This window comes from Lepidochelys olivacea, assembly GCF_965140295.1.
Source record: "Lepidochelys olivacea isolate rLepOli2 genome assembly, chromosome: 6".
Taxonomy (NCBI): Eukaryota; Metazoa; Chordata; order Testudines; family Cheloniidae; genus Lepidochelys; species Lepidochelys olivacea.
In genome coordinates, this window is record NC_140416.1 from 41,696,319 (window position 1) to 41,718,398 (window position 22,080).

Here is a 22,080-nt window from a genome sequence, read left to right on the forward strand (position 1 = left end):
CAATTTAAGGTGATTATCATCATCTACAAGAACCTGAATGGCCTGGAAAATGGCATTCTTTGAGATTTCCTGTACTCATCACAACAGTGATCTGAAGAAGAGCTCTTTATGGCTCGATTTCCTGTCTCTCTCATCAACAGAACATGGTCCAGTGAACATTAATATCTCACCCACCTTGTCTCTCTAATATCCTGGCACCAACATGGCTACAACTACACTGCACACATCACAGCAGCTGCAATCAACTGAAAAGCTCTTGCTGTCTGTCTCTAGTGCTATTTCAGTGGTGAATGGCAGTAGACTAGCTTAAGTAAACCCTCAGCTATGGAATTTGCTGCGGGCAGCACAGTGATGTATTTAGGAGTTCAACATTAGCGTTCTCAGATTATTCTTTAATATTTACTTGTAACCTCTTGGGGTTTAGAGAACATGGCCCCTTTAAATATTTTTCCTAAGCGGGGAGGGAGAGCAGTCAGAGAGAGGAGGGAAACTCCAGGTGGGGCTCTGGAGCCAGAGAGAGAGAGAGAAGGGCTGCAGCCCACAGGCCCTTGCACAGTGAAGCAGCAGAGAAACTGCCTGAACCCTGGGAAGGACAGGGTGGCCAAGCAGGGATACCCCAGAACAGGAGCCAGGAGGAGCACTGTGCCAGGGAGGAATCACCTGAGGAGGACAGGCCAGAGCTGGACCCAGTGAGTACTGGGGCTTGTGACTCTGCATTGGGAATAAGGAGGGAGGTTGTAGCTAGTTAAGCGAGGAGGTGGTCGCTCTGTGTGGCTGTAAGAGAGCAGCAGAAGAGGGCACCGGAGGGGTTTGTTGGGGAAAGTTCACTGGCGCCGAAGACAACCAGGAGCACCCAAGACTCAGCACTGAACTGGAACTTTGCTCAGGCCTCCTGAACTGTGTGTGTGGACACATTGCTTGGTGTCTTCCCTTTCACACTGTGCTACCACTGGGCCTGTGGGGCCTTGGTTTGGATGCAACCCTGTTCTACTGCTCCCCCTAAATTTCCCCTTGTTGTTTTTCTCCTCTCATCCCTCTCTAAATAAATATCTCCCTTTGTTAGATCCATTGTACTTTTCCTGTGGGTGTGTGTGTTCACTCTGGGTGCCCCTGGGGTGGAAGGGATTTTTCCTGCTGCATTCCTGCGCGCGCCTTCTGTTGGCCAGAGCTGCCTGCAGAGGAGACTCCATATTGACCATGAGGGCGCTAAAGTTGCATACTTAAAATTAGCTGCTCCACAAACAGTCCTGGCAAGTAAAATCAGTTGCTACAATATTTTTAGGCAGCAAAAGGGGCCAAAGCATTCATCTATAGAGTTCTATTTTTCTTATCCAACCAACTTAATATACTGTCTACGGCAATCGTTTAGAAGTCTAATATTCATACATAAAACCATCAAGAAATTCTCTCTCATCAGTACACTACAGTGATAAGACACAGTGTGGTTTGATCTGTGACAATACATTTTTTTCATTTTAGTCAAAGTAATTCACTTATATAACATCAGGCCTGATCCAAAGCTCAATAAATCAATGGAAAGAATCATTGATATCAGTAGATTTTGACAGGCCATTGAGAGGAACAATATACATGCCTGCAAAAATCTCCACAAAGCTGGTGGTATTAGTTCCCTTTTATACCTAGATATCCTGATACATAATGAGGTTAAGTGACCTGCTCAAGATTGGAAAAGACTGGAAAAGAAACATAATATTGACTTCCAGTGACCTGCTCAGACTATTAGACCATGCTACCATTAGACTACTGCTTTAATACAATTCCAGTAAAACAGCCTTAACTAGTGCCCTGTCAGATTCCTTCCTTCTGAAGCATATGGAAATTTTATATACAAAACAAATGGTGAGGAAAAAGATATCCTGTAGGTAAGAATCTCAAGAGTAAGACATCCAGCTGTATGATCAGCTGAAAAATGAAAATATTTCAAAGGATTTGTTCTAGGGTTTAAAACAAACAACCCACATCAATCAGGTAGATTTTCCTTGTGACTGCTTATGTGAAGAGAAAGATCACTTGAGCTAATGGAAGAAATGTCAAAGATTACAATAATCCATATTTCATCTTTTCCATGTTTGTCTTGATCTCATTGTTCTGTCTTAATTATGTGCGTGTGTGACACACTTGCTTTTTTGGAATGAGTTTATCCTCCATCACTTCTCATGCTATTTTGAAAACCTAATATACTAAACCTATGTCCATTTTTCCCCCCCAACACCTCCTCTCTGTTTGCTTTACATTTTATTCTCTCTCTCCTCTCTGATTCATGCCCTTTTATTGTACGCTTTCCCCAAGCTTAATCCTTCTATTTCTATATCAGACTTGAAACATTTGAAGGCTATTAATAAACATGAAGTTCTATAGTTCCATTAAAAGCATATATAAGTAATTGTGTTCTCTCTCTTGAGAAACATGATGCCTCCTTATTGTACAATATTTTGTTTATTGTCTTTAATTTTAAAGGAGGAGGAAAGTGAATTATTTGCATTCTGATTCTGGAACCTAGTTAGGAGGAGAGAGTTATGATTTCTAGCAATACCAAGTTATTCTCTCTCAGTAAGAACAGGGACACACCAGGGACACTAAATTGCCAAAATATTCCTCCCACTCCATTTCTGATGGGGTTTTGGGCATGGCTGAAGACTTAACAGAGCCAGTATATTTTTTCTCCCAAAGTGTTCTCTGATCCTCCCCATCCAGTTGTCAACTTAAATAGTAACTTGATTAACAATTTCATTTTATTTATTTTTCATCTCTGATTGGCAGATCTGTCAGACCTCCTAGTGAAAGCTAAACAAAGACATCTGCTAGTATGACTCAGTATTGGGCACTCATACAGTAACGTGATGACTCAAGAGAGCAACCCAGAATCCTTACGCAGGATCCAAGAAATTAAAAACATTAAAAACTTGATATTATTAGCACTAGTAGAAGTATAGCAGTACTGCCCAGTGAGGATCAGGATCCTACAGTGCTAAGCACAGAACAGGCACATAGGAAAACATAGCCCCTAAAGAGTTTACTATCTAATTAATTACAATCACTGTGTTACATTCACTTTGCCTTGGCACACAGTATTTACCTGATGTTCCCAAGGGCTTTGCAAATATTAAAACATTAAGGCTTGCAATACTCATAATTATTTATTTATTTTACAGTAGCACCTATGTCTGCAGTGCACCTGGAAGTGAGCCTTCCAGCTTGGGTAGACAGACTCACTCTAGCTGGGCTTGAGTTAGCACATCAAAATAGCAGGATGGATTTTGCAGTTCGGAGTGGAGTTCAGGATCTCAAGCCTAGGGAGCCAGCTGAATTTGAGAGCCTGAGACCCAGTGCAAGCCACAATAGCTATATTGCTATTTTTAGTGCACTGGCTTGAGCCCAGCTACCATGAGTCTGTCTACCCTGGCTGGGAGGCTCGTTACCAGCTTCCATGTAGACATACCTCTAAAGGCCCCAACCAAGATTTAGGCCCCATTGTGTTAGTTACTGTAAAATCACATTGCATAAGACAGTCTTTGCTCTGAAGGGCTTATAGTTTAAATAGACATGACAGGCAAAAGGTCACACAACAAGTTAGGGGCACATCCAGGTAGAGATCCCAGGTCTCCCAACTCCTACTACAGTTCCCATTCACTGCATCATGCTGCCTCTCGCTCAGTATTACTGATCCAAATTTATCCCTGATATAACTCTATTGACTTCAAAGGAGTTACACTAGGATTCCATTTCACCTATTATTCCTATTTCATAGATGGCTAAACTGAAGCACAGATGCAAACATTTTCAACAGTGAGAACTACTTTGGGGTATTCAGTTTGTGAGTGCCAACCCTGAAACATAGACTTAAGGTCTGATTTTCAGAGATGCTGAGCTCTGGTAGCTCCCACTGATTTTATCTGGGATAGTGGGTACTCAGCCTCTCTGATCATCCAACCCTTCATGACACAGGTTTGGAACCTTACAACTGTAATTCCAAGCTAGAGGACTCTTAAAAAAAAAAAAAGTGTGACTAAATTATTTGCTGAAGATATCTGTGTCAGAGACAAAAATAAGATCTAAATCATCCAGGACTAACTCCTGCGACTTCCCTTGGCTTCAAAATTAATTTCACTGAGCCAACTCCTCCTTAAATTGAGGAGCACAAACACCTTTGGTTACAAAATTCCCCAAAATGAATTACTATAGAAAGAGGGATTGAACACCAAGCTCTTCCATATGGCAATAAAAGTCTAATGATCTACCTAGGAAAGGTATTAACATGACATCTGGTTTAAACTTTAGATATATTAATGAAATATTTCTCTTTGAATATTGGGAGAGGCCTTTCTATGACTGGTAGATTAAATCAGACAAGCATTACAAGACAAGATATATTAGAAAAGGCAGATTTAATCCCAAAGCATCTAAAAGATTTAAGATCAAAAAAGAAAAATGTAGTAGCCATTTAGATTGCAATTATCAAAGACCCTGTGATTGGACAAGATTCCATGGTCTGTTTGTTATACTGAAGTGTCAATCCCCAAGAAATATGATTCCTGAGGTACTAACACTCCACACCCACCAGACCCAACTTGTTCTGAGCACTTGGGAGATTGTGTCTCCAGTATCAAAACAGCTAAATCCTCTTCTGTGAAGAAAGAATCAGGAAGTGCAATAACTGAAATATACTGTATAGTAATATCCAAAAATCAATCAAGAATTCAGAGAGAAAACGGCATAAGCCAAGAGAAACAAAGGAAGACATAAGTGAAGATATAAACTATCTGCACTGTTAGCCTGATTCCTCTGTGGTTTAGAATTAAATATAAATATGTATCATTTCTTTTGAATTGTATGTACCTGTACCTACACAGACTCCAAAATCTAAGCTTGTGTTAACCTATTCCCAACTCATAAATATACCTTCAATAGGCAGAACTCAGACATGCATCATTGAACAAGTGAAAACGTATTGTGGAAGAAAGCAAATGTAAGAGATGGGCAAGATAAATAAATATTTGTTGTTGGGGATGAAGGGCAAGACAGAAACTGGACTCCAGTTGGGTTAAATTCTGTTCTTAGTTACCCCATTCAATTTAGTGGAATTACATGTGTCACTGAAGACCAGAATTTGGTCTGTAATGGAAAAAATATCCATAAAGATTCTTTTGGAAGACAAATTCTTGTCATGGAACAAAGATGTATTTTCTTTTTTTCACCTTTAGCTTTACAGCAGATAGACTGAAAGGCTTGTTATCTTTTCTCTGGACAATATTCAGAGCACAGGAAGTTTTAAGCATCAGCTATGCTGATTTTCAGGACAGTTTTAGCAATAAGCACCATTCCTAAATGCTACCCAAGGTTCCAAATGTATTGCAAGAAAACCATTTAAATAGATTGTGTTTCTTTACTGCTTGAGGTATACTGATCGCATCATCTGGTCCTCTTATGTTAAGATAAAATAATGCCTCTTTAGAAAGCATTTTTTTTTTTGTGGAATGAGCATACACATGTTGCTCCAGTCCCTGAGAATTATTCCCAGCCCAGAGAGATTTGTGGGAGTGCAGGTGGAAAATGAAATTGTCTCACAGGTGCCAGTGGGTAACAAATGGTCCTTCTACATTTATGTAAGCTAATATAAAAGTGAACTGAAGGTTGTAGCCCTTCACGATCTAGAATCAAGGTTTCAAAAAGGATTATGAGTTGTAAACACCAGACAAGGCTAACTTAATATATGAAAAAAAAATTTGCAGTAAGTCACAATGGGGTTATTTCTACTTTTTGTATTGCCGATTTAAAAATAAAATAAGGTATCTACAAGATAACTAATATTAACACTGAACTTTTACTAATGGGAGTATTCAAAATGGCATTTTGTATTACAGAAATAATTGATATGTTTTTTCAATTAAAAGAACATGCATCTACTTTACAGTAGAAGGAAAAGCTACTTAACATTAACAGTGTTTATTAATTACTACAAATTCTGTATGAACAGTGAATCTCCTAAGGTACAAGTTTACTCAAAGCACCAACACAGAAGGTCAGAAAATAGACTGGCCTGGATTCAGGATGCATGTGTTGTCATGACAAGTGGGTCCATGAAGTATTTGGAGGAGCACTGGTCATACTTCCAGCCCATCCGTAAGCCCCTTCCACGTGCTAATGACATGGGGTATTCACCTGCATAGCCTCTCCCCAATTCTCAGTCCCCCAAGTGGCACCCTGAGAACTCCCTGTATTTTGGCCCTTCAACTGTACAGAGGGATAGGAGGCAGATTTTCACCCTAAATGAATATCTGACATATCATCATTTACATAATAAATGACATGATTCATACAGTGAAATCAGAGAAGCATCATAGATGGTGGGATGTTCTAAATCATCTACTAAATCATTTCCAACCAACATATTTTCCTTATATCTTCTAAAGGACTTTGTCAAACTTCCCTTGACATAATATTTCACACTATATTAGATCTCACTATGAAGAAGTGGTACGTTTGTACTGATTCTAAATGTACATATATTTGATTCCCTCCAGTTACCCCCACTGAAGCACCCTACACACTTTTCCTACCTTCTTGATATTTACACCCTTCTAATACTTGTAGACAGTTACATCCACCTTTTCAGATAGCCTTACTTATGTTGACTAGTACCTTATTCAGTAAATAATAAGGGAAAGGAAGAACAGTCCAGTGGTTACAGTATAAGCCTAGGATTTGGGAGACCCGGGTTCCATACCCTGATCTACCACAGACTTCTTGTGTGACCTTAACTTCTCTGTTCCTCATGTGCAAAATGGGGATAAGCATAGGGGTGATGGATGATAAATACATTAAATATTGTGTGGTCCTCAGAGACTATGATAATGGAGGCCATATAAGTACCACAGATAGTTCCATCAATTTCAGTGAAGCAGCCTGACCAATAAAGTACTATTGTACTCCAGTAAAAAGATAAATACCTCGCCTTTAAAAAGGTGCTTATTGACTCAATTTTAAATAATCCCTCCAAAAAAGGAAAAAAAATAATAAATACATTGTACTAGTTGTATATGCAGAGCTATTTAGAAACAATGGATTATGAAGTACTTTGCTTGAAAAATCTAGGCAGAAAGAACAGTGATGTAGCATATCAGACAATAGTAGATTTTCTTGCATTCTATGTCACGTGCAGCACTGAAAGTAAAATCTCATATCTTTGAACTAAAGGAAATAACATTTTTATTTTGGATGGGAGGTAAGAGGGAATTGTCTGTAAGCATAATGGCCACAGATTTGGTTTCATTATAATCACAACAAAGTACAATACTTAAAAAGAAACACCATCACAAAACAAAACAAAAAAACTAACTGAAATAGGATATAGCTGTACGCTGTAGCTTACTAGCAAGGACATCAGTTCACACTGCCGTTTCAATTTATTATTTTTTTCTAAATGCACATTTTCATATTTTGGATGCATTTTCCACATGTCACCAAAGGTTCATCTCTCCAGTACACTTCTGTATGTTCCAGTTCTGAATTAAAGCTATAATCTCCTTCAATGTATGAACTGTGGGAGATCTCCAGTTTTTTCTCTATCCCCCTAAGAAATATCATTTGGCTACCTCGAGGGTCAGTCAAAATAAGCAACTGAATAAAACCTGTGTGTCAAACCTGCTCAGCTAAATATCTATTTAATTGTTTAATTTAACAATCTAATGATTGTTCCATGTGCAGACAATACTGCATGCCAGTTGTTTGATTTAAGAAGCGTTGGAACGGAATTTATTAGTAAGATACAGGAAACCCATAATAGTGAGAGAAGGCCTTATTTCTTAATGTTCTCCTTTTATCTCATCTCTGGGTCTACCAAACTGTGTTCCTCTAATAAATGATACAGAACATTGAAACAGCAACCTTGGTGTAAATCTTAGCTAGTTCACTATACCTGACCCACACTTCTTTTGGATACTATATGAATCAAGAAATAAAGTGATCTATACCTGATAGTAACTCTGTTGCAGATACAGTATGTGAAACAATCAGGCACTGCAGCAGCATTCACCATTTTTAATCACAACCTATACATTTCTTAATAAGGTATATGTTAAATACTCACTACAGTAAATAGGAGGTTTATGTATTCAAAATGCTTTAATTTAATTCTGATGCCAGCATTTATAGGGTTACACATAAACCACCATTAGGTGTTTCAAGGTTAAGTACTCAAAAATAAAGGTAGAATACTATGATGGAAAAGAGTGTTTGCACCTGAACGATCTCATATCATGTCTTAATGGGACAAATCTGAGCAAACATGGAATATTTCACAATTCCAGAAAGTAAAACACAGCTGAAAGCCTGTGCCTTTATTGTAAATATACTAACAATTTGACCACTATTCCTTTCTTGGTTTAATCTCACAGAACAAACTAAAGTGCATTCAGTGTTGTTCAAATATTGAGATGTCTTTAAAATCCACTCTAAAATTACTTTGCTGACAATCAAATATCCCTCTTACCTCATTCTGGAGATCTCTGATCATTTTGCTCTTCCTTTCCATTTCAGATTTCAGAAAGTTAATCTGCCAATTTTAAAAAATGCTGAATGTTAAGTTTTGAAGCACACGACAAATGCCACACAATCATTTCTTTTCCATTCTCGTGCTTTTCTTTTCCTCTTCACAACTTTTGATAGGCAATTCAAAAATTAAGCCACTAGTCATATCTGTACCTACAGATAAGACACCTTATTTAACTAAAGGAGGTGCCCAGCCTTGGTAGACTACAGTTTCATATCTATTAAATAATCTGCAATAAAGTGACAATACAGGTAGCTAGGGGATTCACTAAACAAGATAGGTTAATAAAGAAACTCATTCTGCATGAAAATCCTTCAAGTCCTAGTTTTGTTTTTGGATGGATATGATACCTCCAGATTTTTTAAAACAAATTCCGTGGTATTCTTCAGAGAATTGCAGATTTTTAGAACAATAGAATTAGCTGTTTTTACAATCATAAAATCTCTGCAGTTTTCAATCTCCTATATATTAACACAACATCTGTCAGATTTTAACACCCTTAGTTATACTAAATAGATTTTCACTACATGAGTGGCTCCATCAAGCTTTTGGAGCCAATGAGAGCACTCATGGAGTAAAGGTGTCAGAACCTATGCTAAATTCAAGGAATTCTTACATGTAGAAGTTTGACTCAATTTATGCAGTTCATGTAGTTTAAGAAGCATCTTTGGTTTACACAAGTCAAGTTGTACTTTTCTTTATAGGAGTCAGATTGCATTCACTGCATTGCTAGGTACATTTTACAGGACAGTGAGGGATAAAGGTGTATAGTATGTAGTTAAAATAAACATGACAATGTGAAAATATCCATTTCATATTAGGATGCCGTGGCAATCCTACATGAATTATCAATACAGAGATTAAAAAAAGTAGACCAGCTCTCTCTGCAACAAACAAATAACAACAACAAAAAGCATTCACACAAAGCAACACAGCTGAGGAAAACTTAGTAGTTCACATAAAAGCACTTGTAAAAGTATGCCTATAACTTCACTTTGGGATAACCTGCTGTTTTAAGGAGGAGGACATTAGGATAAAGATCCTTTCACCACTTGAACACTTGCCTCAGTGGCTTTACCTTAAGACAAGCTCTTCTTTAGATTGTGTAACATTGAGTAGGCTGTTTTAATCCACTTCCTAGGTGAGAAAGGTCAGTAATTAAAAAACACCATCAGACTTGGCACCACTGATAACCATACCAGCAATGAAGCCAATGAACAAGCTATCATACAATGGGGGGAGAAGTCCCTGCAGTTTAGGGATGATTGGCAGGGTTATATGGAACTTTTGCTGCCCAAGTCCTGTGCATAAAGACCTAGATTGTGGAAAATGCTGATTATTCTTAACTCCCATTGATTTTAATGGGAATAGAAGACTTTCAGCAACCTCAGATATGATCAAGATGCTCAAATACAGAATTTTAGTCTGCTAGACATTTGGCCTAAAACATTTGGACTTTACTAAGTCACTTAAAAATAGTCACTGTGAAACCACAAGTCCAAGATCCATGGAAGAATCACAAATAGAGTATAGGATAAATGTGGCTCTTTAGATGCACTGCTGTATCTGTTCAAAGGATATAGTTAAGACAGGCAAAAAAAAATGACCTTCATTGACATGAGTCCTATTTCTCAGTCATTACTCTCAAGAGAGATTCCTTGTCATTTTTCCTCCAAAGTTGCTCATTTCGGGTGCTGAAATAACTAAAATAATAGGAGAGAGATGGTAAAGAAAATGATCTCAGTGTGCTACTGCTATTATAGGACATGGGCACTAGCCTGGCTATTCTGCTAGGGTGAAATTTAGTGTATTTTAAAGGGTCCACACAAAGGTGTATGTACCACGTAAGCTTTTTGCACAGTAGATGTAAATCACACTGATATGGGCACCTAAGAATATGTGTACTAAATCAATTAACCTAAATAAATACATTTTAGTTTTCCACAGAAAACCATTTCTTTTCAGGTTAAATTATATCTGAATTAAGAAAAAAATTCATTTATTATTTACGTTCCTTGGAATTCTAAGGCTGTGCCACTTAAGCTTTAGCAGCTGAAGAGCCAATTAGTCATAACACAGAGCTGCAGTAAGCCACATAAAAGACTTAGATTTATATTACTTGGCTACTAGAGCTAATATGGAGATAACCCATCTGTCCATTTGAGTGTGTCTGTGTATGCCTCTATATTGTGGTGCCCTAAGGCAATTGTCTCAGTGTCAGGGTGTTACATGATGCTTTTACTCAAATCCAAGGAAAGAGCATCGTGCAAGGCTATGAAGGACTGCCTGTGGTTTGAGAACCTTGAGTTAAAAAACGCTGCTTGGGGGCATATATTAATAGTGTATGAATCATTACTTAGGTGGGTGTAGAAACTCTGCTTTCTGCCTCCTCCACCCTAATGCACCTATTATTACAATATGCATGAATGGCCATTCAAGTTCTGGTCTATCTTTTTGTTTAAATTAAAGGCTGAGAAGCCACTCAGGAGTTTTCTGCATCCCATTATTCAGTCTTTTCACCCAGTTTCACATCCAATGGTTATCAAATGTTTGCCTTTAACTGATATCTAGCTGCAATTAAAAATAAATATTAAAAATATATTACAGCTCCAAGCCAGTGAACTTTTCAATGTTAAACAAGGACTGTGCTTCTGTGTCTCCAGGAGACAAACCCTCTGCATATTCAGAGCTTTGTGTGTTTCAGAGCTTATTACATTATTGCAGCTTCCATCCATTGGCCTTTACTCTCAGCAGTTTTTGACCTTAAAATTTCCAAATTAGCCTCTGCCCCACCCCCCGAAATATAAAATGCCCTAACAGATGGCAGTGATCTAATTCTAAGAATCAAACATTTATTTTATATGAATATTTATTATAGATGAAGGACAGAAGAACACCAACATATAATTGTTATTGCACAGTCAAAGCTTGGAAGCTGGATGCTTAGTCACTTCTTATGTCTCACTTAGGACAGGTTAAGCCATGAACAATTAACAATGCACTGAAGTACAGCATGTGCACTGATATTGTTCATTACTATGGCTACAACTGGCAGCCCTGCCATAGTCAACAGCATATCTGTTATGATCCTGCTTTGAGGATTGTATTATTCTAATGGTTTACTTTGGGTAGGGATGAAAACAAAGCAGGCAGATTCTCAGACAAGAATATATATGCGGGGGGGGGGGGGGAGTCATCAAAGGTTTAAACTGGGAAATTTTATTCACGTGGGCCCAAATCCTGGTCCCAGTGAATTCAACATAAAAACTCTTGGCTTTGACAAGACCAGGATTTGGCCCCTGGAGTAAACTACATTCTGTTGGTATTAAACCGACAAGCCCTCCAAAAAAGTTAGATCTGCCCTGACTGTTGAAGAAAAGAGAGAAAACTTGCTTCATCGGAGGCTGAATCCAGTAAAGTGCTAAGTACGTTTAACTGCCATTAATATGAATAGGAACTGTGGGCACTTGGCAGCTCTTGGAATTTTCAGCAGGATGCGGGCTTGAATCCTTAAAGAAAAGATATTTCACTCAGATAAACTTTTCTATTTTTGTCATAATGGCTTTCGGAGCTTTTCATTAAGACTGTTTTCAACAAAAGATGGTCATTTATTATGGCTCTGCTTTGTCTGAAATGCCTATTATTTAAATGAAGTGAACAGTCTATACTTTGCTAGCAAAGGGCAGGATAGATCTGAGGTTTTCATTGTTAGATTCCTATTCATGGTTAGAGGTCTCTGGAGGAAATCTTGCATTCTTTATTACTACTATTTCTCATATTTTATTTATATTTACTACTAATAAAATTACTCCGTGGCTGTTAGCAACAGTACCAGGTCCAGGCCTGGATAAAAGATAAGGGGTCTGCAGCTGGGTTTGTGACCCACTCAGGTAAAAACTTACTGCATCAGAAGCAGTTCAGTTAAACAAAACCTGAGGATGGTCGGTGCAGATGGAGCTCAAAACCCAAGTACGACAGATCTCAGTGAAAGTCAAAAGGAAGATAAAATCTCAGGACATCTAATCATGATAACCAAATCCGTAACAGGAATAGCAATGTGGAATGTACATATTCTGTATAGTATAGGAAAGCTAGCACATGTTAAGTGAGAAATGAAAAAATACCATCTGAGCATACTTGCGTTATTGAGACATGATGGGCAGGGTGTGGCAAGATGCTGTCTGATGGTGCTACAATCTTATACTCAGGAGGAGGAACACATGAAAGAGGTGTAGGAATTATGCTGATAACACCACAGTGAAAACCCCTGCTGGCTTGGAATCCAGTGAACAACAGAACAACAACAGCTCCAAACAACACATGCCAAGTGTAGAATAATCTAAGTACATGGACTAACAAATACAGCAAGCAACAGTGAAAAGTTTACATTCTATGAGCAGTGGCAAGTATTGGATTATGTGCCTAACCAGGCTGATGTTAGGTGACTTCAATGAACAAATCAGCAACAACTCTACTGGCTGGCAAAGAGTCATGGGCAAGAAGTGAAAGGCATCCACACTAATAATGACAAATGGACCCTGAATCTCTGTGGCACAAGCATTCTAGAACAGACTCTTCCAAGACAAGAGGATTCACAAGCTCACATGGAGATCACCACACAATACATCTGTCAACCAGATAGACCATGTGTATATCTAAGAGATGGCATCTTCTTTGAGGGATGTCAAAGTCAGTAGAAGAGCAGGTGTTGGTTACTGTTTTTTAGTGGTCACATTACAACTAAACCACTCCACACAAGCCCTGCTGGGGTTAAGATGGTTAGCTGAGCCAATTAACTCTTCCCCTGGAGGAGGAGCCAGGGAGCAGGGATTAATTAGATGAGACTCAGCTGGATAGGTACAGAAAGGGCCTGTATAAAGCCCAGGAGCTGAGAGCAGGTGGGAGCTGCAGGGGAAGCAGTCTGCAGTTAGTTCTTGGGAGAAGGGAGCTACAGAGATAGGTATCAAACAATTAGTCCAGGGGTGGGCAAACTACGGCCCGCGGGGAACAGCGGCCAATGGGAGTTTCGGGGGAGGTACCCGCAGGTGGGGACAGTGCATGGAGCACTCTGTCCCCCTTCCCCAGGGGCCACAGGGTCATGATGCTGGCTGCTTCTGGGAGCAGCACAGGGCCAGGGCAGGCAGGGAGCTTGCCCTGGTCCCGCTGCGCGCCGCTGCCACCCCAGAGCCACTCCAGGTGAGTGGCCCCGGGCCGGAGCCCACACCCCAAACCCCTCCTGCACCCCAGACCCAAACCCCCTGCCCTGAGCCCCCTGCCACACCCCATGCCCCTCCTGTACCCTGAGCCCCTTCCTGAACACTGCACCCCCTTCCAAACCCCGCACTCCCTCACATACTCCAACCCCCTGCCCCAGCCCTACATTCATGGCCCTGCATGCAATTTCCCTACCCAGATGTGGCCTTCGGGCCAAAAAGTTTGCCCACCCCTGAATTAGTCCCTGGGAGGTGGGAGTTTGGTCTGGCAAACCCAGGGGTGGGGGAGAAGCCAGGAAGATAGGAAAGACCCAGGGAAAGACAGCAAAGTTCAGAGGTAATAACCTTCGCTGCTAAATAGAGGGTCTCTGAGTTTGAACACGGAATAGAGAGGGATACCTGATAAGATGATCAACATAATAAGGAGTTTATATGTTGGAAATACATGTGCAGTAGGAATTGATACAGGTCTGGATAAATGGATCAGTAATGTGACTGAAGTTTGGTAATAACATGTACTATTGTCCATCTTCTTTGCATTATCAATAAACTGGGTGGTGAAGCGGACTACCAAAGGTGGTGTAAAATGCGTTAGCAGACATCATTTTTAGGACCTTGTCTTTGCTGATGACATTATTTTACTAAGTATGATATGGAACAGAGTGCCCTTACAACAGAGATAGAACAGGAAGCAGCAAAAATTGGACTGAAAGTAAATACAGAGTAAACCAAGATGATGAAGTTAGAAGACTGGACAACTGGTGCAAAAGGTGGGTGTGGACAGAGAAGGAAAATGTGGAGTGTGATATTTGAATGTAGCTACAATAAAGATATTCATACGAGATTAGGAAAAGCGAACACCACTAAAGGAAGGATGAACAACATGTGGTCAAACAGAGGTCTCCACTCCTACTAAAGGTCAGATTGTTCCATGTGATTGCACTGACAATGCTACTGTAGGGAGCAGAGACTTGGCCGATGACAGTGGGCAAGAGATTGGAAGCTGCCCATTACACATATTTTAGGAAGATATTACACATTTCTTGAAAGGGCAAAATAATAAATGTAAGAGTAAGAAAATATTACCAAAGAAAGAAGGCTCAGGTGGCTGTGACATGGACACTATATGGAAGGTGGAGACTTGCTAAGTAAGCACTGAATTGGGTATCTGAAGAAGGAATGAGAATGAGAGGAAGGCCAAGGAGGAATTGGTAAAACACAATGACAGAGGATATCGAATGGTCTGGCATCAACTGGGCAAAAGTATCACAACTAGCGAGTGACCATAATCAGCAGAGGAACTAGACTGCCCAATGTGCCAGAGACAGAGGAACAACTAAGTTCTAAGATTGACACAGCATGAGCAGATGGCCTAGCACTATATTGGCTTCAGTCTTTCCTCTACAACAGAATTCTGAGAGTGGAGATGGGTAATTGTGCCTCCTTTCTGAAGACCCCCATGTGCAGGGTTCCAGAGGGATTTAAACTACTCCTGTTCCTCTTCAATAACTACGAAACCATTGGGAGAGATACTGAGATGCTTTGAGCTAGGCTGCCAAGGACACTCAGCTACATATTATTCTCAATTGATGCAGACGCCACCACTACTAAAATGGCAGACCACCTACAGGAAATCATCTTTTGAATAAAGAACATCTAGCTCAAGCTGAATCCATGCAAGACCAGAGTGATCCTGGCTAGAAAGGGGAAATGTTTTAAAGAACTGGACAAGGCATGGTATCTTCATTTCCTGTTCTGTGGTAATTCAGACAATTTTTTTTAATTGTTTTGGGTTGAACAACAATTTTTTTTTTTTAATTTTTCAGGAAAGCAAAAAAAAAAGTTGAAAAAATTGTTTCGGGTCAGATGAAACATTTGGTTAGACTTAAAGAGAAACATTACATTTACATTCCAAGAATTTTCTCTTTTAATTTTTTAACAAAAAAAACAAAGGAAATATCAAAACAAAAAGTAATTTTGCATAAATATTAAAATGTTTCATTTAAATATATTGAAATGTTTTGCTTAGATTTTTTCAGATATTTTTTACTGAACCTATTTTGCAATTTTGACACATTCATTAAATGTTTCAGTGTCACTGAATTTGCATTTTTTGACAAAAGGTTTTGATAAAAAAATTGCCCACCTCTACAAGCATTCAGATACTGTGGTGATGGGTGGCAACATAAACATCTTTAGGTAGATAGATCTGATAGATATTCTGTGAACCCAAAGAGCTTTACAAGCATTAATTAATCCTCACAATGCACCTGTCAGATAAATAATTATGTCTATTTTTCAGGCAGATAAACTAAGGAACAGGGAGGCCAAGAGGCATACACAAGGTCGTACAATGATTTAGTGTCAGCAGTGGGAAAAATAACCCGTAATTTCTGACTCCCCACTCCCTGTGCTCTGTAGGGCCTGGTCTAACAAAAATTTACATGTGAGAGTTGAATAGGACTATTTATGTACCTAAAGTTGTGTGTGTGAATATCACTAGGAGTAGGTCTTCGTTAGCCTATCCTTACTCACTACTTTAAAAAGCCAGTTAGATGCATCTTAATGTCAATATTAAAACTAATAACTGAAAGATTTCAGTCATTTTTTAAATTGCTAGTATATAGTACCTATATTTTTCAGTTCACAAACTTAAATATTTTAGTTCACAAAGTAATATACTTTATACTGTATAATAGTAAAGGAAAGTGAAAGTTTTATTGCACACACACACAGAGCTATTTCAAATATTGTGGGTCTGAAAAATGGGATACAAATCCAAGCTCTGTTTTCTTTCCAATAAGAGTTTATAAATTACTCTATAATCTAAAACAGGGATTGGCAACCTTTGGCACATGGCCCACAGGGGTAAGCCCCCTGGCGGGCTGGGCCGGTTTGTTCACCTGCCACGTCTGCAGGTTCGGCTGATTGCAGCTCCCACTGGCCACAGTTCGCTGCTCCAGGCCAATGGGGGCTGCGGGAAGCAGCAGCCAGCACATCCCTCGGCCTGTGCCATTTCCCACAGCCCCCATTGGCATAGAGCAGTGAACTGCGGCCAGTGGGAGCCGCGATCAGCCAAACCTGTGGATGTGGCAGGTAAACAAACCGGCCCAGCCCATCGGGGGCTTATCCTGGTGGGCCGTGTGCCAAAGGTTGCCGATCCCTGATCTAAGAACTGAACTAAAGAGATAATCAATTGAAAGCTGTTTTAGATGCTTTAAGCAAAAGTTCTAGGGTGGGGGAAATGTAATGGATTTAAAAAACAAACAAACGTATTTCTTCCTTTTTTCTTTTTTTCCTCCTCTCTCATTTTTGTCCTCATTTTTCCCATTTCAGTTTAGATTTATTCGTTTTTAAATGTCATACAGTGCATGCTTCATAAAAGACAAACTACATCACAGCAGTTTTAGATTAAATCTCAGGAAAAACTTCCTAACCGTAGGGGAATGGAACAAACTGCCTAGGGAAGTCATGGAAGCTCCTTCACTAGAGGTTTTCAAAAAGAGGCTGGATAGACATCTGTCTTGGATGGTTTAGACCCAAAAGATGCTGCATCTTATCAAGGAGTTAAGACTAGATGGCCCTTGGAATCTCTTCTAACCCTATGGTTCTATAATTCTAAGGTAGAATATACAGCTACATTTTATTATAGACACACATATATAAGGCTATGTTTTAGTCACGGGTTTTTTTAGTAAAAGTCATGGACAGATCACAGGCAGTAAACAAAAATTCACAGCCCATGACCTGTCCATGACTTTTACTATAGACCCCTAATTAAAACTTGAGCGGGGAGCGGCGGGTGCTCTGAGGGGGCAGAAGGGGGTGTCGTGGGTGCTGGGGGAGGTGGCCCAGGACTCCTGCTTGCATTGGGCGGGGGAAGGGTTGGTGAGGCTGGCAGGGGCTCCCCACCCGGCTCCCCGTCCTTGCAGCTCCTAGGTGGCGAAGGGGCTAGGGGGCTTGTCTGTGCACTGCTCCCATCTCACCACAAGCAGCCAGGAACCACAGCCAATGGTACCTGTGGGGGCGGGGCCCGTGGGCACGGGCAGCACCCTCTGGCCCCTCCGCTGCCTAGGAGCTGCAGGGCCATGCCAGGGGGAGCCCTCCTCCCCGAGATAAGTGCCTCCCCCCTGCCCCAGCCAACCCCCTGCCCCTAGTCTGAGCTCCCTCCCACAGACCCAAACTGCTGCTGCTGGCCCAGAGGCTGCCCCTGAGTCAGCACCAGCCGCTGCAGAAGTCATGGAGGTCATGGAAAGTCATGGAATCTGATACACAGATTTTGCTTATTTTGTGTATAACTAATGCTTATTCAGCAGAAGCCATTAAAACACAGCATTTGCTGAAACATTTAGATTTATTTAGTTTGATCAAAACTATTTGGCAATTTCGTATTGAGTTCATGAATAGTTGCAATCGATACAAAATAGCATTTTTTGGTAAATAAACTACTAGTCCATAAAATTTTGCCCAGGTCTAGTTTATATAACATGGCCAGTGGGCGATAAAGGATTAATATAGTAAGTTGTGCAAAGCTTGGACACTTGAGTAATGTATTCAAGATGTATGGTGCTGTTAATTTAGATCTGCCAATTTAGGTCAAGCCATCTATAATATTTCCAAATAATTTTTAATATAATTTGATTTACTTAATTATTGTAGGTTCTTAAATACAACCATTTTGCAGTTATTTAATAGATCCCATCATTGCCCTCTGGCAGGTGTTCTCTATTTGTTCAAAATATGTAATGCTAAGTTACCAATTGAGTAACACACAATAAGTAGGAGATTGATTATATTATTCCTAGTTGCCAAGAATAGAACAGGCATTCTAACCTTCTCTCCTCCAGCAATTTTCTGCAAATATTCCAGTTGGAGGCTTTATGGGCTTGATTCAACAATGATTTTTATCTCATTTACACCAGTGTAAATCAGGAGTAACTCCACTGACTTCAAAAGACTAAAACCTATGTATGTTTGACTAGACTAAAGCCTTACAGTTAAGTAAAACAGAACTAAATGCAACCCCCACCCTCCACACCATTCTTCCCTCTTCGAGTATTAAGAAAATATCTTACAGATTTTTGTCCATATCATTCAACTGGCTTTGAGAAAAGTGTGAAATACTGTCAAGAGACAGGATTAAGTGACAGTAATAATAATTATTTCCATTTTTATTGCATCTTTCAACTGATCATCTCAAAACACTTCAAATAGTAATTAATTTTACTGAAGGCTACACTAAGAGGTTAATTGTCTTGCACAGGGTCACAGGGTCACATACCAAAAGTTCAACTTTGCTACCCTTGAAATCATTGGGAGGTCAATCACTGGGAGAGCTGAGAATGGAGCCTGAGTCTTCTGTGTCACAATCTCCTTCCCTAACCAGTTGACAACAACCTGGGACAAATTCTGCTCTCAGTTAGACTGGTGATCTATCCCATTGTGTTCCAAAAGTGGTAGGGGATGGTGCAGAATCACTGAATTGTAACTAAGATCAGAATGTTGTCCCTAGTATTTCACTCAGGATTATACCCTAGCCTGAATGCACCATGAATGAGATCCCATTGAAGGTAAAACTGAACGCAAAAGAGACAGAACTTTATATAAAAATAGGAAAAATGAAGAGTAAAATTAACTCAAAATTTTAGAGGTACCTATTTGCTGACCTCAATTGAAGATGTACTCATTTACACCAGTGTTGAACTGACCTTAAACATATACAGTGTAACAAACAAGAAGTCAGGAGATTCTAATTTAAAGTTTGTTTTGTGTTTTGACTCCTGCCACTGATACTGGTCTTTATTACCATACATTACTGACGCTTCACCGAGGTCAGTGCTCAATGTAATTGAGAATTGAGAATTTGGCCTGCCATGTTTTCAACTGGTTAGAGAAGAGAACTGGGATAAACAAGTCCTGTGCTCTGCTTTGCTATTGACTTTAGGACAGTACTCCCATTTTAATACGATTGCTAGATTATCTTGATAATTTGTCTTAATTGTCTTGACACACATTGCCATGACTACTTTGGCAAGACTAATTTTGATCTGCTTATTTTTATACTGAAAAATCAAATTAAGCATATTCTTTTCATTTTTAGCCCAAAGCAAAGCTTAAGTGTTGGGGTTTTTGTTGTTGTTTTGTTCTCTCTCTCCAAAAATAAAATAAAATTAAAAAACCACAACAACCCCTCAAACAATAATAAATGCCTAAACAGGTGGCAAAGAAGATACAATGCTTTGTAAAGGAATGGATTCCCCTCCCAAGCTTTCAGAGAACAGTGAGGAAAAAGTACTTTCAGATATTATTAATATTGCCTTGGAAGCTTTTTAATTGCTGATTATAAAATGCACTTTATTTCTTCTTTACAGCAGAATGCTTCCATATATGTATCTGGACAAAGCTATTTCTATTTTCAAAAACATAATATGACAAGGATATAGGCTGCATTTCAGCAATGCAGTTAAACATGCACTTAACTTTAAGCACAAATAGCGCCATTGACTTCCGTAAAACTACCCTATCTTTAAGTACCTTGCTGAATTGGGGCCACAGTATCTGATCTTGCTCCCACTGAAGCCAATAGAAATTTTCCTATTAACATAAGTGAGACTATGATCATTCCTAAACCCATTTAATAAAATCCACATCTTGTTAAACAAGCATTCACAATCTGGCTCAGATACAAATAAGAGGAGTATCAACCTTCACCAAAAATCATATTTTGTCAAATGTTTGCAAAGCTTTGCAAAATCATTTAATTCCCTTTTTTATTTACCCTATTCTTATGTTCACCCCATTCTTGTCTTTTGAGCCTGAAAATAAATTAGATATGGCTAAATAAATAAAATAAATATATCATCAACTAGTATTTCAAGCCAGGGTGGAAACAGACGTTAACCAAGAAATCTGGGAAAACAGCTTTCAAATGGTATTAAAATGTTCTGTTATCTGATGACCAATTGAAGACAGACGTTTACAGAGATGTTCTGTTTATTTAAGTACTGATATTTATAGGAGACATTTCCTTATTTATGTCCTAGCAGCAAACCAGTTATACAAGAGAAATGAGAAACGGTTGTAATTTTCTATGCAGTAGTAAAATCTGACCATTTATGCTCAACAGAATAACAGTAACACACAAAGATTGATTAAATTGTCCCTGGTTAATGGAGGGTTTAGACAAAAATTAATGACGACTTTCATCTGACTTCATGGGTTACAATACTGAGAACCAGATCCTATTTCTTTTTAAGTCAATGGGCAAATCACCCACTGATTTTAATAAGATCAAGATTGGACCTTTGGGGCCTGATTAAATTCTTATGGACACTCTTTTCAATCTGGTATGACTCCACTTAAATCAATGGAATTATACCAGTATAAAGTGGTATATGGGAGAGTAAAGGGCTTTCGGGTGCAGCCTCCTTAGAGCAAGGCCTAAGGTCTTCTTGGTCATCACAGCACTGTGCATAATAAATAAATAAGTATAACTTTGGTCATGCAAAGCTATTTGAGATTAAATAAATCACAAGGGAGGAGGGTAGAAAGACAGAAGAAACAAACAAGAATACAGAAGAAAGGACAGAGAATCACTCACAGTAGCCTGCTGTTTTTCTGCTTTCTCAGCTGCCTCATTAAGCTGCTTTTGAAAGGCCTCCTGGAGAGATTTCATTTCTTCCCTAAGTCATTGAAAAGAAAAAAAAACACAAACTTCACCACTACTCTCCATTAGGAAATATGGTGGTGGTTGTTATTGTTGTTTACTTTAGTTTAACAAACAGACTCTTTTAATTATGCAGCATAACAACCAGGAGTGTTGTGTGTCTATGTGTTTTATTAACAAAATCATAAGGGGTCAGTGAACTCCAGTGCTGATGCAAAATATATGTATAAATAAAATGGTAAGTAGCTACTTTTTGTATCTATCAAGCACAAACATGTGCAAAACATCTGTTAATTGTGTAATTTCTAGTGAAAAGAATAGTCACAGTAACAGTGAAGCAAGGAAAGAAAAGCACTTTGAACAAGGAAATATACTACTGTCTACGAGAGCTTGTTTATATTTGCTTTTAAAGAAAAGAGAAATTCTAGCTAGTAAACCTAAGCCACTAGTTCTCTTTCTAGAAGCAAATTATAAACTAGGATCTTTTAAGAAGTTGTCTAATTGTTTAAAAGAAACATCACCAAAAAATATAGAGATTTTTGGAAAGTTTAGCTACTGAGATCCAGCCCCTTTGCATTGTTCAGGAAGTGAAAAGGGACCATAAACTGGCAACACATGGCAATCAAGGATTC

At 39.1% G+C, this 22,080-nt stretch overlaps 1 protein-coding gene across 4 annotated transcripts in view; it reads right to left on the reverse strand.

The window, feature by feature from the left end:
- The window catches only part of LUZP2 (leucine zipper protein 2), a 324,235-nt gene that overhangs the window by 150,417 nt on the left and 151,738 nt on the right, over positions 1 to 22,080 (reverse strand). For all 4 annotated transcript variants that reach the window (XM_084632578.1, XM_084632579.1, XM_084632577.1 and 1 more), the window contains exons 4-5: positions 21,383 to 21,464; positions 8,510 to 8,572 (exon numbers count right to left, since the gene is read on the reverse strand). In XM_084632578.1, the coding sequence (XP_084488704.1) occupies positions 8,510 to 8,572; positions 21,383 to 21,464 (145 nt within the window). The remainder of the gene's footprint in view (positions 1 to 8,509; positions 8,573 to 21,382; positions 21,465 to 22,080) is intronic.